The 14824-nt window shown below is 45.3% G+C and overlaps 1 protein-coding gene across 9 annotated transcripts in view; it reads left to right on the top strand.

Annotated features, from left to right (window-relative positions):
- Window positions 1-14824, top strand: part of WDR27 (WD repeat domain 27) — a 224797-nt gene that overhangs the window by 57756 nt on the left and 152217 nt on the right. For all 9 annotated transcript variants that reach the window (XM_049905848.1, XM_049905818.1, XM_049905796.1 and 6 more), the window contains 3 exons: window positions 3868-3957; window positions 11214-11335; window positions 12934-13067. In XM_049905848.1, coding sequence (XP_049761805.1) covers window positions 3868-3957; window positions 11214-11335; window positions 12934-13067 — 346 coding nt within the window. The remainder of the gene's footprint in view (window positions 1-3867; window positions 3958-11213; window positions 11336-12933; window positions 13068-14824) is intronic.

Raw genomic sequence — 14824 nt, 5'->3', positions numbered from 1 at the left:
CTGAAAAGGTAATAAAAAAAACTCCCAACAAAAAAAAGCCCTGGACCTGACAGCTTCACTGCAGAGTTCTACCAAACTTTCAGAGAAGAGTTAACACCACTACTACTAAAGGTATTTCAGACCATAGAAAAGGACAGAATACTCCCAAACTCAATCTATGAAGCCACCATATCCTTGATACCAAAACCAGATAAAAACACCACAGAAAAAGAAAATTACAGACCAATATCCCTCATGAACTTAGACGCAAAACTCCTCAATAAAATTCTAGCCAATAGAATTCAACAACATGTCAAAAAATAATCCACCATGACTAAGTGGGATTCATACCAGGTAGGCAGGGATGGTTCAACCTTAGAAAAACAGTTAATGTAATCCATCACATAAATAAAACCATATAAATCCATCATATAAATAAAACAAAGAACCACATGATCTTATCTATTGATGCAGAAAAGGCATGTGACAAAGTTCAACACTCATTCATGATACAAATTCTCACCAAAACAGGAATAGAAGGGAAATTCCCCAAAATAATAAAGGGCATTTAAACAAAGCCAACAGCCAACATTGCCCTAAATGGAGAGAGCCTGAAAGCATTCCCCTTGAGAATGGGAACCAGACAAGGATGCCCTTTATTACCACTCTTATTAAACATTTTGCTGGAGGTCCTAGCTAGAGCAGTTAGGCTAGATAAAGAAATAAAGGTCATTCAGATTGGTAAGGAAGAAGTGAAAGTATCTTTATTTGCAGATGACATGATCTTATACACGGAAAACCATAAAGAATCCTTATGAAAACTACTGAAACTAATAAAAGAGTTCAGCAGATTATCAGGATACAAGATAAACATACAACAGTCAGTTGGATTCCTCTACACCAACTAAAAACATTGAAGAGGAAATCACCAAATCAATATCATTTACAGTAGCCCCCCAAAAGATAAAATATTTAGGAATAAATCTTACCAGAGACATAAAAGGCCTATACACAGAAAACTACAAGACACTACTGCAAGAAACCAAAGAGACCTACATAAGTGGAAAAACATACTTTGCTCATGGATAACAAGACTCAGCATTGTAAAAATGTCTATTCTACCAAAAGTGATCTATAGATACAATGCAATTCTGATTCAAATTCCAAGAACATTTTTTAATGAGGTGGAGAAACAAATCATCAACTTCATATGGAAGGGAAAGAGACCCCAGATAAGTAAAGCATTACTGAAAAAGAAGAACAAAGTGGGAGGCCTCACACTACCTGATTTTAGAATGTATTATACCACCACAGTAATCAAAACAGCCTGGTACTGGTACAACAACAGACACATAGACCAACGGAACAGAATTGAGAATCCAGACATAAATCCATCCACATATGATCAGCTGATATTTGGCAAAGCCCCAAAGTCAGTTAACTGGGGAAAAGACAGTCTTTTTAACAAATGGTGCTGGCATAAAAAATGAAACAATCCATCTGCAAAAAAAATGAAACAAGACCCATACCTCATACCATGCACAAAAACTAACTCAAAATGCATCAAAGACTGAAATATAAAATCTAAAACAATAAAGATCATGCAAGAAAAAATAGGGACAACTCTAGGAGCCCTAATACATGGCATAAAGAGTATACAAAACATTACTAACAATGTGGAAGAGAAACTAGACAACTGGGAGCTCCTAAAAATCAAACACTTATGCTCACCCAAAGACTTCACCAAAAGAATAAAAGGAATACCTACAGACTGGGAAAAAGTTTTTAGCTATGACATTTTCGATCAGTATCTGATCTCTAAAATCTACATGATACTGCAAAAACTCAACAACAAAAAGCAAATCACCCAATTAAGAAATGGGCAAAGGATATGAACCGGCACTTCACTAAAGACGACATTCAGGTAGCTAACAGATACATGAGGAAATGCTCACGATCATTAGCCATTAAAGAAATGCAGATCAAAACTACAATGAGATTCCATCTCACCCTAACAAGGCTGGCATTAATCCAAAAAACAAAATAATAAATGTTGGAGAGGTTTTGGAGAGACTGGAACACTTATACACTGCTGGTGGGAATGTCAAATGGTACAACCACTTTGGAAACCGATTTGGCACTTCCTTAAAAAGCTAGAAATAGAACTACCATACGATCTAGCAATCCCTCTCCTTGGAATATATCTTAGAGAAGTAAGAGCCTTTACATGAACAGATACATGCACACCCATGTTCACTGCAGCACTGTTTACCATAGCAAAAAGATGGAAACAACCAATGTGCCCATCAATGGATGAGTGGATAAATTATGGTATATTCACACGATGGAATACTACGCATCGATAAAGAACAATGATGAATCCGTGAAACATTTCATAACATGGAGGAATCTGGAAGGCATTATGCTGGGTGAAATTAGTCAATTGCAAAAGGGAAATATTGTATGAGACCACTATTATAAGAACTCAAGAAATAGTTTAAACAGAGAAGAAAATATTCTTTGATGGTTATGAGAGTGGGATGGGAGGGAGGGAGGGGGTATTCACTAATCTGATAGTAGACAAGAACTATTTTAGGTGAAGGGAAAGACAACACATATACAGGAGAGATCAGCACAATGGGACTAAACCAAAAGCAAAGAAGCTTCTGGAATAAACTGAATGCTTCAAAGGCCAGTGTATCAGGGCCGGGGGTTTGGGGACCATGGCTTCAGGGGACATCTGGGTCAATTGGCATAATAAAATCTATTAAGAAAACATTCCACATCCCACTTTGGAGAGTGGCGTCTGGGGTCTTAAATGCTAGCAAGTGGCCATCTAAGATGCATCAATTGGTCTCAACCCACCTGGAGCAAAGGAGAATGAAGAACACCAAGGACACAAGGTAATTATGAGCCCAAGAGACAGAAAGGGCCACATAAATCAGAGACTACATCAGCCTGAGACCAGAAGTACTAGATGGTGTCCAGCTATAACCGATGACTGCTCTGACAGGGAACACAACAGAGAATCCCTGATGCAGCAGGAGAGCAGTGGGATGCAGACCTCAAATTTTCATAAAAAGACCAGACTTAATGGTCTGACTGAGACTAGAAGGACCTTGGAGGTCATAGTCCCCAGACCTTCTGTTAGACCAAGACAGGAACCATTCCCAAAGCCAACTCTTCAGACAGGGATTGGACTGGAGTATAAAATAGAAAATGATACCGGTGAAGAGTGAGCCTCTTGAATCGGGTAGACACATGAGTCTATGTGGGCAGCTCCTGTCTGGAGGGGAGATGTGAAGGCCGAGGGGGACAGAAGCTGGCTGAATGGGCACGGAAATAGAGGGTGTAGGGAAGGAGGGTGCTGTCTTATTAGGGGGAGAGCAACTAGGAGTATATAGCAAGGTGTATATAAATTTTTGTATGAGAGACTGGTTTGATTCGTAAACTTTCACTTAAAGCCCAGTAAAAATTAAAAAAAAAAAAAAAGCCTGCAGCTGAGAGACAGGGCACTTCAGTGGTGTACGGGTGGAGGTCCTGGTCTTCAGGCTGCTTTGAGGTTAGATCCCAGATCCGGCCGTTCTCTGCCGTGTGACTGGGCAGGCTGCCACCTCTCCCATCCGTACATCCCTCTTCTGTAAACTGAGAACAGCTCTATAAGGTGCTGGGTGATGCTGAGAGACGGCACCTTCACAGGGTCAGTACGGTGTGTATAGTGCACAGGAGGGACCCTCAGTACAGGTGGTCAGCTGCTTGGTTCAGACAGTTTTAAGACCTGAAAAAAGAGCATCAAGTTAGGAAAAACTCCACATTTTTCCTGTAGTAATTTTGACCCTACGAGTTAGGAGTCTGTCAGAGATATTTCTTAACTTTTTCCTTACATAGGTGATGGCCAGCGGCTAGCCTGTGGCTTAGCCAACCATTTACTGCTTGTCTTCGATGCCAGCCTTACTGGAACTCCAGCTGCTTTTTCAGGTAAAGTGCGTCTGCATTTTAGTTCGTGTGAATTTAGGGATGGGCCTCACTTTGGTCCTCATGATTAATGGCTAAGGCCACTTTGTTTCCTTCAAAATAGGAACAACAGAATAGAACCAAGGCTTGAATTGGGGAGATGACATGAGGACACTTCATAAACCAGATTATACTGAACTGTGAGAGTTATGACAGCGAAATTTCAGCCACATTTGTAGATGTGCCCGTGCGTTACAGATCAGAGCCCAGACAGGTGTGGAGTTCTCAGGGGAGTGAGTAGAGTTGAATCTCATATAGCCATGTTATCTAAATATAGTTTGAAAGTTATTAGGGTGTTTATGTGGACATTTTAGTAAACATAACGAGGCAAACAAAAAAAAAGTAGCTAGTGCTTTAGGTGAGACGTTAATGTTAAAATGACTTATCTCAACTTCACAACTCTTGGCATTTGTAGATACTGAGTCCTCAAACTCTAAGATCTTGCAAATCTTCATTAGGTTCCTGATGTTGTTTGCATCAAAACTTGTGTTTGGTAGATGTTTTACCAAAAAGCACACACACACACACACACATACACACACACACACACACACACAACCTGTCACTAGGAAGTCAGTATGTTTCTGTGCCATCGACACCTTGACGACAGCGGAAACGCTCACTTTCGGTGACTGCGCAGGGATATGGGGTTGGGGTGGGCGAGGCTGGGGGAGAGTGGGTGGGCTGGCCGGGTGGGAGGGCCCGTGCGTCCAGACAGGGAGGGCGGCCCAGGCTCTGGAGGAGACGCTGCGGCCTAGGTCCCCGGGCCCGTGCAGGCCTGGCTCTCGGCTGGGGAGGCTGATTCTGAGGACAAAGCAGACCCCACGCATGGGCGAGAGAGCCATCTAAAGGGGGACCGGAGCTGAGTCCGCTCTGCTTCTGCTGTGGGGAGCATCTACCTCCTGGGTAGTTCCCGGTGGGTGGGCTTTCTTCTCTTCACTGTGGGAGCACCTACCGCTGCCCGCAGCGTTCTCTGTCCTGATCTCATACCCCCGCCCCCACGCGCCACGCCGTTCTAGTGTGTTCCGTGACGCCCCCAGGCAGAGCCTTGCTTTGAGTGCGCTGTTCTAAGGTGCCGGTTGATCTCTGGGGAACCTCTAAGTGGGCGCTTTTCTGTTGCTGAACTGTTGATGTAAACGGTAAATATTTCTTTCTCTATTGCAAGGTTAGAAAAAGGGCTTTCCGCTGGATTTAGAAAATACAGTGGATAGTAATACTAGCTTTAAAAAACGTGGTCTGTTTCTGTCTGGGGAGGAGAGCCGTTACTGCCCACCTTCCCTGTCTCAACCCCCATCTCTGGTCGAGCACACATTTCACTTTACATCTCTAGGTGCTTGATAGTCATACGACTCATCCTTGAAAATATGTGGGCTTCTCAGCCAGAAAACAGAAAAAATGGATGCTTTATTTTCATCATAATCTAAGACAAATCAGATGAGTATATTCTGGACTTTCTGACTGTGGTCGACATTAGGTGGTAAATGAACTCTCTTGTGGAGGCTCATGGCCATCAAGAGTGCCGCCAGCAGTGCATTCACTTGTGAAGCTATTAATAATAATAATATTTAACATAAAAAGGAGTTTATGCTTTAAATTTTAAAAGGTTCTCCATGAAAATGGTTTGAAATTTCTAATACTTCAGTTCCATCTGTAATGCTGAAGCTGTGCCTGGCACAGAGGAGATGCCCAGACTAGATGGATGGATCTGGAGACCTTATTCATGAGAACCTCTCTATCTCATGACAGGCCTGTGAGTGACGGATGACAGTGGTTACCATATGGGGTCAGTTATTTCAGAATGTTTAAGATTTAATTAAAGAGTATGGAATTATATAAGAGGTAACTTTTTTATAGATGGATGAAATTAAAATCAGAAAATGGGCCTTTCAATCTGGTGGAGCCGTCTGGGTAGAACTTTCCTGGTCCATCATCACTCCTGGTCTGCCTCGTGGGTAGAATGCTGGCCTGGTGGAGGACCAGCGCTCGATCCCTGTCCTTACGCTCCTTTTGAGCTGTTTGAGGCCAGCCATGTCATTACCCCTTGCTAGCTTCCTTCTGTTAGATTGGTATAAAACACTGTGGTCCCCAGTCTTAGTTATTTAGTGCTGCTTTAACAGAAATACCACAGACGGATGGCTTTAACAAGCAAACTTATTCTCTCATAGTCTAGGAGGCTAGAAGTCCAAATTCAGAGCACCAGCTCCAGGGGAAGGCTTTCTCTCTCTGTTGGTTTTGGGGCAAGGTCCTTGTCATCATTCTTCCCCTAGTTTAGGAGTTTTGCAGTGCAGGGATCTGGGTCCAAAGGACGTGCTCCACTCCTGGCTCTTCTTTCTTGGTGGTGGTAGGTCCCCTTTCTCTCCGCTTGGTTCTTTCTTTTATATCTCAAAAGAGATCGACTCAAGATACGACCTAATCCTGTAGATTGTGTCCTGCTTCGTTTACATAACTGCCTCTAATCCTGCCTCATTAACATCATCTCGTTACTCCCATTGCTGTCACATGGATTCTGACTGATAGGATAGGATTTATAACACCTAGGATTATGAGATCACAATGTGGAGGACAACCACACAATACTGGGAATCATGGCCTAGCCACGTTGATACACATTTTTGGGGAACACAATTCAATCCATAACACCCCCATTCCGAGACGAAGATTACGTCCCACTCACGTTCTTAAGTGTCATTCTTAAGCAGGAGCCCCTAGAACTGGAGAGGGGGCCCCAGATGAGGGTTTCATAGTCTTTCTTACTCTGTTTCGGACATGTACGAGCAGCAGGCAAAACAGCAGTCACACCAGAAGTCGAGGCCTTTGTGATTGTCTCTGAGCAGAACTTACACCTTTGGAAAGTACAAATCTGACTACAGTAGTGAAATTGAGAAAAGAGAGAATGCAGCAACCTGGCCGTTCAGTAGGGAATGGAGGCCCCTGGCTTTGAAGAGACCTTCGTATTAACTTTGAGCCCCCTTGCTAGAAGATGAGCCCCATAGGTTGGAAGGCACTCAAAATGCACTGTGGCTATAACAATGGACTTGAGCACACCAGTGATCACCGAGAGGGTGCTAGACCGGGCAACCTTTCGTTCTGTTGTATATGGGGTCACCATGAGTTGGGGTTGATAGCAACTAACAACAATGTAGTTTCCACAGTGATGCTTTATATGTGTGTAGAACCAGAGCTTAGAGGGGAGAGGGAGCCTAATTTCACTACATCAAGTGAGAATTTCTGTTGTCATCATTCCAGGAGCTAGGACAGTCTGCCTGATGCCCAGTGCTGAAGGTGGGCTGTTCAGGACTGTGAAGTTGGGACAGCAGAGAGGCATTGCTTCACGGTGTCTGCGTCACGAGTGCTTTCTTAGTCCATCAGCATCGGCCTCGTGGAGCAGCATAGCAGGCAGCTGTAGGAGGAAGGGAAGGAGTAGAAGAGATTGTTTCAGCTGTTTAGTCCACAGTTTGGCTGATAAGGAACCACAGACGGTATGGCTGCATGATCCTGTGACCTGTGGATGAGGTGGTCACATGGCGTGATGGCTGGCTGGCATGCAAGGGCAGCGAGTCCCCCACTGCCGACCACGGGGTTTGCCAAGGTCAGGCTCCCGGAAGGGCCGAGGAGGATCAGACGCCAAGTCCAGCTCCTGGAGCCATTTACAACAACGCCACGATGACTGCCCCTTCCGTTGCAGAACAGGCGTTATTTGAATGAGCAGTATTTCTATGGTGGTGTAGAGTCTCAGACGTCACTCGTGCTCCGTGGAAGTGCCCTGGATATGGTGACAAGCACCGTTAAGTTTTCCTTTTTACTGTGAGCCAGGCTGCCCTCCAGGGGCCTGGGCTCTGTTGTTGTAACTACCAGAGACTTCCATGAGAGGGCAGCAGAGCTCCGTAGATATTTTGCTGCTCAGCTAACTTCCCCTGGGCATGTTCTTGGGGCCATGTCACAGAATGGCCTTGTGCATTCATTTTTGAATCTTCCCTGGCATTTCCACTTTTGTTTTGTTGGTTTTCTGACAAATATGAAAGGGGCATATTGTGAGGCACCCTCTGGACACTAACTCACCTGGGTGACTCAAGTGCTGAGACCAAAGGGGAGGGGACAGTCTGGCCAACGAGGAGATCTCTAGTCTGGAGAATCCTAACAGGGCGCTGACTTGGCCCCTAGTGTGTATAGATGGAGCAGGTGGAACGACCATTTAGCCCTTGGTCACCTGTATCCCAGATACTGTCAGGGACGCTGCAGTCAGCCTGCTCTTTGCATGTCTACTGCAGTCACCTGGAAGGAGCTGAGGAGGGCCACCCTGCTCAGGTGTGAAGCCAAGGTGGCTCGTTCCTCTTTCACATCCGTGGCTCACTGCACCTGCCTTGCCATACACACAGGTCCCATCCAGGCTGTGATCTAATGCCTGTCCACACCCCTTCCTCTCCTCTCCTCTCACACCCACCCTCCTGTGTCCGCTCCTGGGCAGGACTTGGAGACGCTTATCCTTGGCCGCCTTGGGCTTGCCGCCCTCTGCCTCCCCCATTTCTCAGAGGGACCAGGGCGTGGTGGGGTTGATTATTTGAAGATTGCTTCCCTGGCCTGATAGTCTTTCTGCATTGTTGCTGGGGCAAGTCAAGGTTCAGAGATGGATGAAGGGACATCCAGTCTGGGAGAAGCAGCTTGGGCTGGCGGAGTCTGCCGTCAGGAATATACAGCCAGGGAGACACCTTGGAGTAGAGGGACACAGAAACGAGACGGCGCCCTGCAGAAGTGCACGTGCCCACCTGTCAGCCACAGCCGCCAGCCGCCGCCTCAGACAGAAGGACCTGGGGGCAGCTCGGTGTTGAGGGGCGCGTTGTGCTCAGGGCCTCTCCACATGGAAGTGCCGTTCCCCAGGCCACCGGCCATGTGTTAGGATGCCCGGGGACTGGCACGCACCTGCTGCGTACACGTGACCGTCCCCCCCCGCTGAGCCTCAGTTTGTTTTTTGTAAAAGGAGGCGGTGGAGTAAGTGGTAACTGTGGTTCCTTCGTCTTTAAACGGAGTGACCTTCACGGTGTCAGACATGAAGACGGGATGTACTTTAAGGTGCACTTTGGCATATTTGACAAGTTCTTTGACAGGAAGCAAGGACAAAGACGGAGGTGACAGAAAACGTGGGCCATGTGGTCACAAAAATATCCTCACCTGGGCCATGTCGTGGAGCTCTTGTGGCACAGCGGTTAAGAGCTTGGCTGCTGACCAAAAGGTGGCAGTTGAGATCCGCCAGCCATACCTCGGATACCCTGTGGGAGCAGTTCTCTGCCTCACAGGGTCGCTGTGAGTTGGAATCTACTCGACGGCAACAGGTTTGGTTTTTTCGGGGGGATGTATGGTGATAAAAATACGATCACTTGGGCCTTGTGGTGACAAAAATATTGTCACTTGGGCCATGAAGTGACAGAATACCATCACGTGGTCCATGTGGTGACAAAAATATCCTTAGACATTTTGATAAGAAGTGCAGAGCACATGGCTCCTTGTTTTCTTTTGTTCTTCAGTTGACTTATTTATATTTATATATATTTTAGAAGCTTTATGGGGTATATTAAATAAACTGATTGTTAATGCAATAGCCTATATACAGCTTGAAGTTGCCAAGGCTTTCATTTTACTTGGATCCACAATTAACACCCACAGAAGCAGCAGTCAAGAAATCAAACGACACACTCCATTGGGCAAATCTGCTGCAAAAGCAAAGATGTCACCGTGAAGACTATGGTGCGCCTGACCCAAGCCATGGTGTCTTCATTCGCCTCATATGCACGTGAAAGCTGAATGACAAATAAGGAAGACTGAAGAAGAGTCGATGCCTTTGAGTTCTGGTGTTGGTGAAGAATATTGAATATACCATGACTGCCAGAAGAATGAACAAAATACAGCCAGTGTGCTCCTTAGAATCAAGGATGGTGAGACAATGTCTCAAAAACTTTGGACATGTTGCCAGGAGGGATCAGTCGGTGGAGAAGGACATCATGCTTGGTAAAGTAGAGGGTCAGTGGAAAGAGGAAGACCCTTGATGAGATGCACTGACACAGTGGCTGCAACAATGGGCTGAAGCATAGCAACCATTGTGAGAACGATGCAGGACTGGGCAGTGTTTCATTCTGTGGTACATAGGGTCGCTATGAGCTGGAGCTGACTCGATGGCACCTAACAACAACATGTATAGTTTAAGGTCCTTGTGTGGTGTAGTTTGTGCTCAGCTACTAACCTAAAGGTTGGCAGTTGGGTCTACCCAGAGGCACCTCAGAAGAAAGGCCTGGTGATTATGTCCAAAAAAAAAAAAATCAGCCATTGAAATCCCCGTGGAGCACAGTGCTACCCTGACACGCATGGGGTGCTATGAGTGAGAATCAACTTGACAACAATGGATTTTTGTTAGGCGCGGTGGTGAGGAGCTCAACTGTGAATCAGAAGGTTGGCAGTTTGAATCCACCAGCCACTCCTTGGAAACCCACTGGGGCAGTTCTACTCCGTCCTGTAGGGTCACTATGAGTCAGGATTGACTTGCTGAGAGCGGGCTTGGTTTGGGTTGCGGTTTCTACAGGTAATACTAAAATACTGTGTACTGCCTGTGCTCAGATGCCTGAAGACTGGCCTTTCAGTGCCTTTAGGACCCCTGCCCAGGCAGCCCTTTTAATTTTAGGTGACACTTCTCAAATCCATTGCAACAAAAGATCAAATTATATGAGAGTATGTGTGGTGAATCCTTTCGACTTTTTCTTTCACTGTTTAAAGAGTAACGGTTCTTTACTGATAAATGATCGTGAAGTTGCAGATGATGACACATAATTTATATAAAACATACACTTGCAGATGCATGTGACCTTCACACCCAAAAACCCGATTGCAGTTGAGTCGATTCTGACTCATAGTGACCGTATAGGACAGAGTAGAACTGCCCCGTGGGGTTTCCAAGGAGTGGATTTGAACTGCCAACCTTTGGGTTAGCAGCCAAACACTTAACCACTGTGCCCCAGGGCCCGGCCCTTCACATAGAAAACCATCGTTAAGCCTGATCATGGTATGGGCTCTAGTCCCACTGGCATCACTGTACCTAGATAATGCTTTCAAATAGGCTATTTATTCTTAAACAATGCAGTTCTGAGTGTGCTGTATGAAGCTGCTAGGGAATACTGTTCCTTGGTATTTACCTGTAACATCAGATTCGGGCTCCTCACACTGCTGTGTCCCTCCAGGTCATGACGGGCCGGTGAGCACGGTCAGCTGGAGTCACAGTGGGGAGTGGCTGGTGTCCGCGTCCCCGGACAGGTCCCTGAGGCTGTGGTCGGCGCAAGGGGCTGTGCACACGGTGCTCCTGGTGAGGAGTGATGCATGTCTGTTTGCTTCAACGCACTGACAGTTATTGTTGATGAAATATCTTACATGTGAGTGTATGTATATGTGGAGTCTCTGGGTGGAACAAACAGCGAAGCGTTCGACTACTAGCTGAAAGGTCATTGGATCCAACCCACCCAGAGGCGGCTCAGGAGACAGGCCTGGCGATCTGCTTCTGAAAGGCCACAGCCTTGAGAACCCTGTGGGGCAGTTCTACCCTAAACAGATGCGGTCGCCATGAGTCAGAGTAGACTCGACGGCAACTAAGAACTACAACAGCATATTAAAAAAAAACCAAACCTGCAGCTATCGAGTTGATCCTGACTCAGAGCCCTGGTGGTACAGTGGTTAAGAGCTATAGCTGCTAAGCAAAAGGTCAGCAGTTCGAATCCACCAGCCGCTACTTGGAAGGCCTATAGGGCAGTTCTCTGTTCTGTAGAGTTGTTATGAGTCCACAGCATATATACGTACACATAATTAAAGGCACAGTTACATAAATACGTATGTATGCATATAAACATACAGGTAAATATGTCCATACTATTGGATGGTCTAAAATAGCAAAAATATTAACACTAAAATACTTGATTAATTTTAAATACTAGTTCAGTGTGATTTTATAGTAAACCAAAAAACAAACCCACTGCAGTCGAGTCAATTCTGACTCATAGCGACCCTAAGGGACGGGGTATGCCCCACAGGGTTTCCAGGGCCGTCATCTTTACCGAAGCAGACTGCCACATGTCTCTCCTGTGGAGCTCCTGGTGGTTTTCAATCGCAGACCTTTCGGTTAGCAGTCGCTCACTTTAACCACTGAGCCACCAGGGCTCCTTTGATTTTATAGTAGTGGTAATAATAGCAGTTAAGGGGATATTATGTGGAGGAATTATATTTTGGGGGAGAAACGTGACTTGTTTTAATGAGCTCATGAGAGATCGTTTGAAACAGAATGGAGAGAAGATGATGGTGTCGTTACCACCAAGGCGGGGCAGGGTGGTGACGTGGGAGGCTCAGCTTTGATTAGTGGAGCGGAGCTGGTGAATGGAAAGAAGCACACAGCACAGAGACACAGTGAAAGCTTCAAAGACCTTGTTAGCGTTGGTATTCTGTGGGCCTTGTAAAAAGGGACTGAGTGCCGGCAAGATGAACCAGGAGGGTAAGCGTAGCCAGGCCAGGCAGCTTACAGGAGGGGCAGTTTGTCTTAGGTCGTGTCATGCATAACACCAACTTCTTGATGTCAGTTTTGTTGGTTGTGAGATACAAACTTGAGAGTGGAAACCTCAGAATGATATTTAAAAACATCAGTGTGTTTTAAATTTTGGCGTTTTTTTTATGTTCACTGCAAAGTTTCAATTTTCTTACAGCTGGGATTCAAAGTGTGTACTACCACAGTAAAATCTCAGTCACAAAAGCTTTCAGAAGTCACCAGTTGGCAGAAGCGAACATGGTAGATGGCTTCTAAGTACTCCTACACTTTTAGAGCGCATAGATGCTGGGTGTTGAGAGAATTGCTGGTTTAGGACAGCAGTAACTTTTACTAACGTTTATTGTATTGGTAATGATTACTGATTTTTATTGCAGGGAAAAGACGTGTTCCCTAAGCCGATACAGTTTGCACAGTTTTATTATATAGACGCTTTTATATTGCTGTCGTCTGGCCCGGAATTTCATCTTCTAAAGTATCACGTCGACACTCGCAGAGATGAGATAAAAAGGCAGGTAACCACTCCTTTTCGACGCTTTTACTTTGTTTCGATAGTGTTGTTATTAGGTGCCATTGAGTCGGTTCCGATTCATAGTAACCCTGTGCACAACAGAATGAAACATGGCCCGGTCCTGCACCGTCCTTACAATTGTTGTTATGCTTGAGCTCATTGTTGCAGTCACTGTGTCAGTCCACCTCATTGAGGGTCTTCCCCTTTTCCGCGGACCTTGTACTCTGCCAAGCATGATGTCCTTCTCCAGAGACTGATCCCTTCTGACAACGTGTCCAAAGTATGTAAGACCCAGTCTCGGCATCCTTGCTTCTAAGGAGCATTCTGGTTGTACTTCTAAGACAGATTTGTTCGTTCTTTTGGCAGTCCATGGTATAGTCAATATTCTTCGCCAACACCACCATTGAAAGGCGTCAACTCTTCTTCGGCCTTCCTTATTCATTGTCCATCTTTCACATGGATTGAAAATACCATGGCTTGGGTCAGGCGCACCTTAGTCTTCAAGGTGACATCTTTGCTCTTCAACACTTTGAAGAGGTCCTTTGCAGCAGATTTGCCCAAGGCAATGCGTCTTTTGATATCTTGACTGATGCTTCCATGGCTGTTGGTTGTGGATCCAAGTAAAATGAAATCCTTGACAACTTCAATCTTTTCTCTGTTTATCATGATGTTACTCATTGGTCCAGTTGTGAGGATTTTTGTTTTCTTTATGTTGAAGTTCAATCCGTACTGAAGGCTGTGGTCTTTGATCTTCATTAGTAAGTGCTTCAAGTCCTCTTCACTTTCAGCAAGCAAGGTTGCGTCATCTGCATGACGCAGGTTGTTAATGAGGCTTCCTCCAATCCTGATGTGCCGTTCTTCTTCATGTAGTCCAGCTTCTCGGACTATTTGCTGAGTGACATATATATAAAAAGAGTGTTTACAGTTAGAAGTATTATCCAAACATTAATAACACCCTCACATTACCAAACTACTGATGAGAGCTGAGTGACTATTTTTGCTGGGCCGGGAGGGCCAACATGTCTTCTTATTGCCAGGTTACATGGACAGAGGGGGCATTGTTGCCTCTGTCCTGCAGTATGTTTAGCTCATGTTGTCTGGGAAAATTCATATTGATATTAAAAAGTTAAATTTGTGAAATACTTCAAGTATACAGATATAGATGAGGAATTATATAGTGAACACCTATTTAGATATCCCCAGCTCTGATGAATATTTTGTGGTCTTTGTTTCCAAAAAATTTTAAAGACATAAAATATCACAGAGAGAATGGAAGGCTCACCCCCCAATCCTAGTCCCTCGTTCCTCTTCTTGAAGCCGGCGTGTTTCTCTCCAATCAGCGGTTTTATACTTTTGCTGTGTCTCTGTATCTATGTAATTTTATTTTTGAGTGTTTGAATGTAACACATGAACATGTGCTTTCAAAATTTTGAGACTCATTGGTGTTCATATTTGTAACCTCAGCAGGTCCATGTGAGCTGTCATGAGGCGTTGCACAGCAGACGTAAAGCACAGCTCCTTCCCCTTCTCTTGGTGGGTGTGTGGGCTATCTCTAACTTTCCTTACCACACAAAGCTGGGGTGGATTTGCAAGTGCGTGTCTGTGAGTGCAGCGTGCTGGGCTTCAACCCAGAAGGGAAACTGTTAGCGGCTGGGTTGGGCCTTCTCAGATTCGCAGCTCTCTAAACCAGTAGTGGGCCACACACACCCCTGTGTCTGCTCACTGAAGTACACATATCCTGACCTCAGGGTACACAC

Source organism: Elephas maximus, chromosome 1 (genome assembly GCF_024166365.1).
Source record: "Elephas maximus indicus isolate mEleMax1 chromosome 1, mEleMax1 primary haplotype, whole genome shotgun sequence".
NCBI lineage: Eukaryota > Metazoa > Chordata > Mammalia > Proboscidea > Elephantidae > Elephas > Elephas maximus.
The sequence above is the reverse complement of the archived record's forward strand: the minus strand, read 5'-3'. Positions and strand labels throughout refer to the sequence as shown.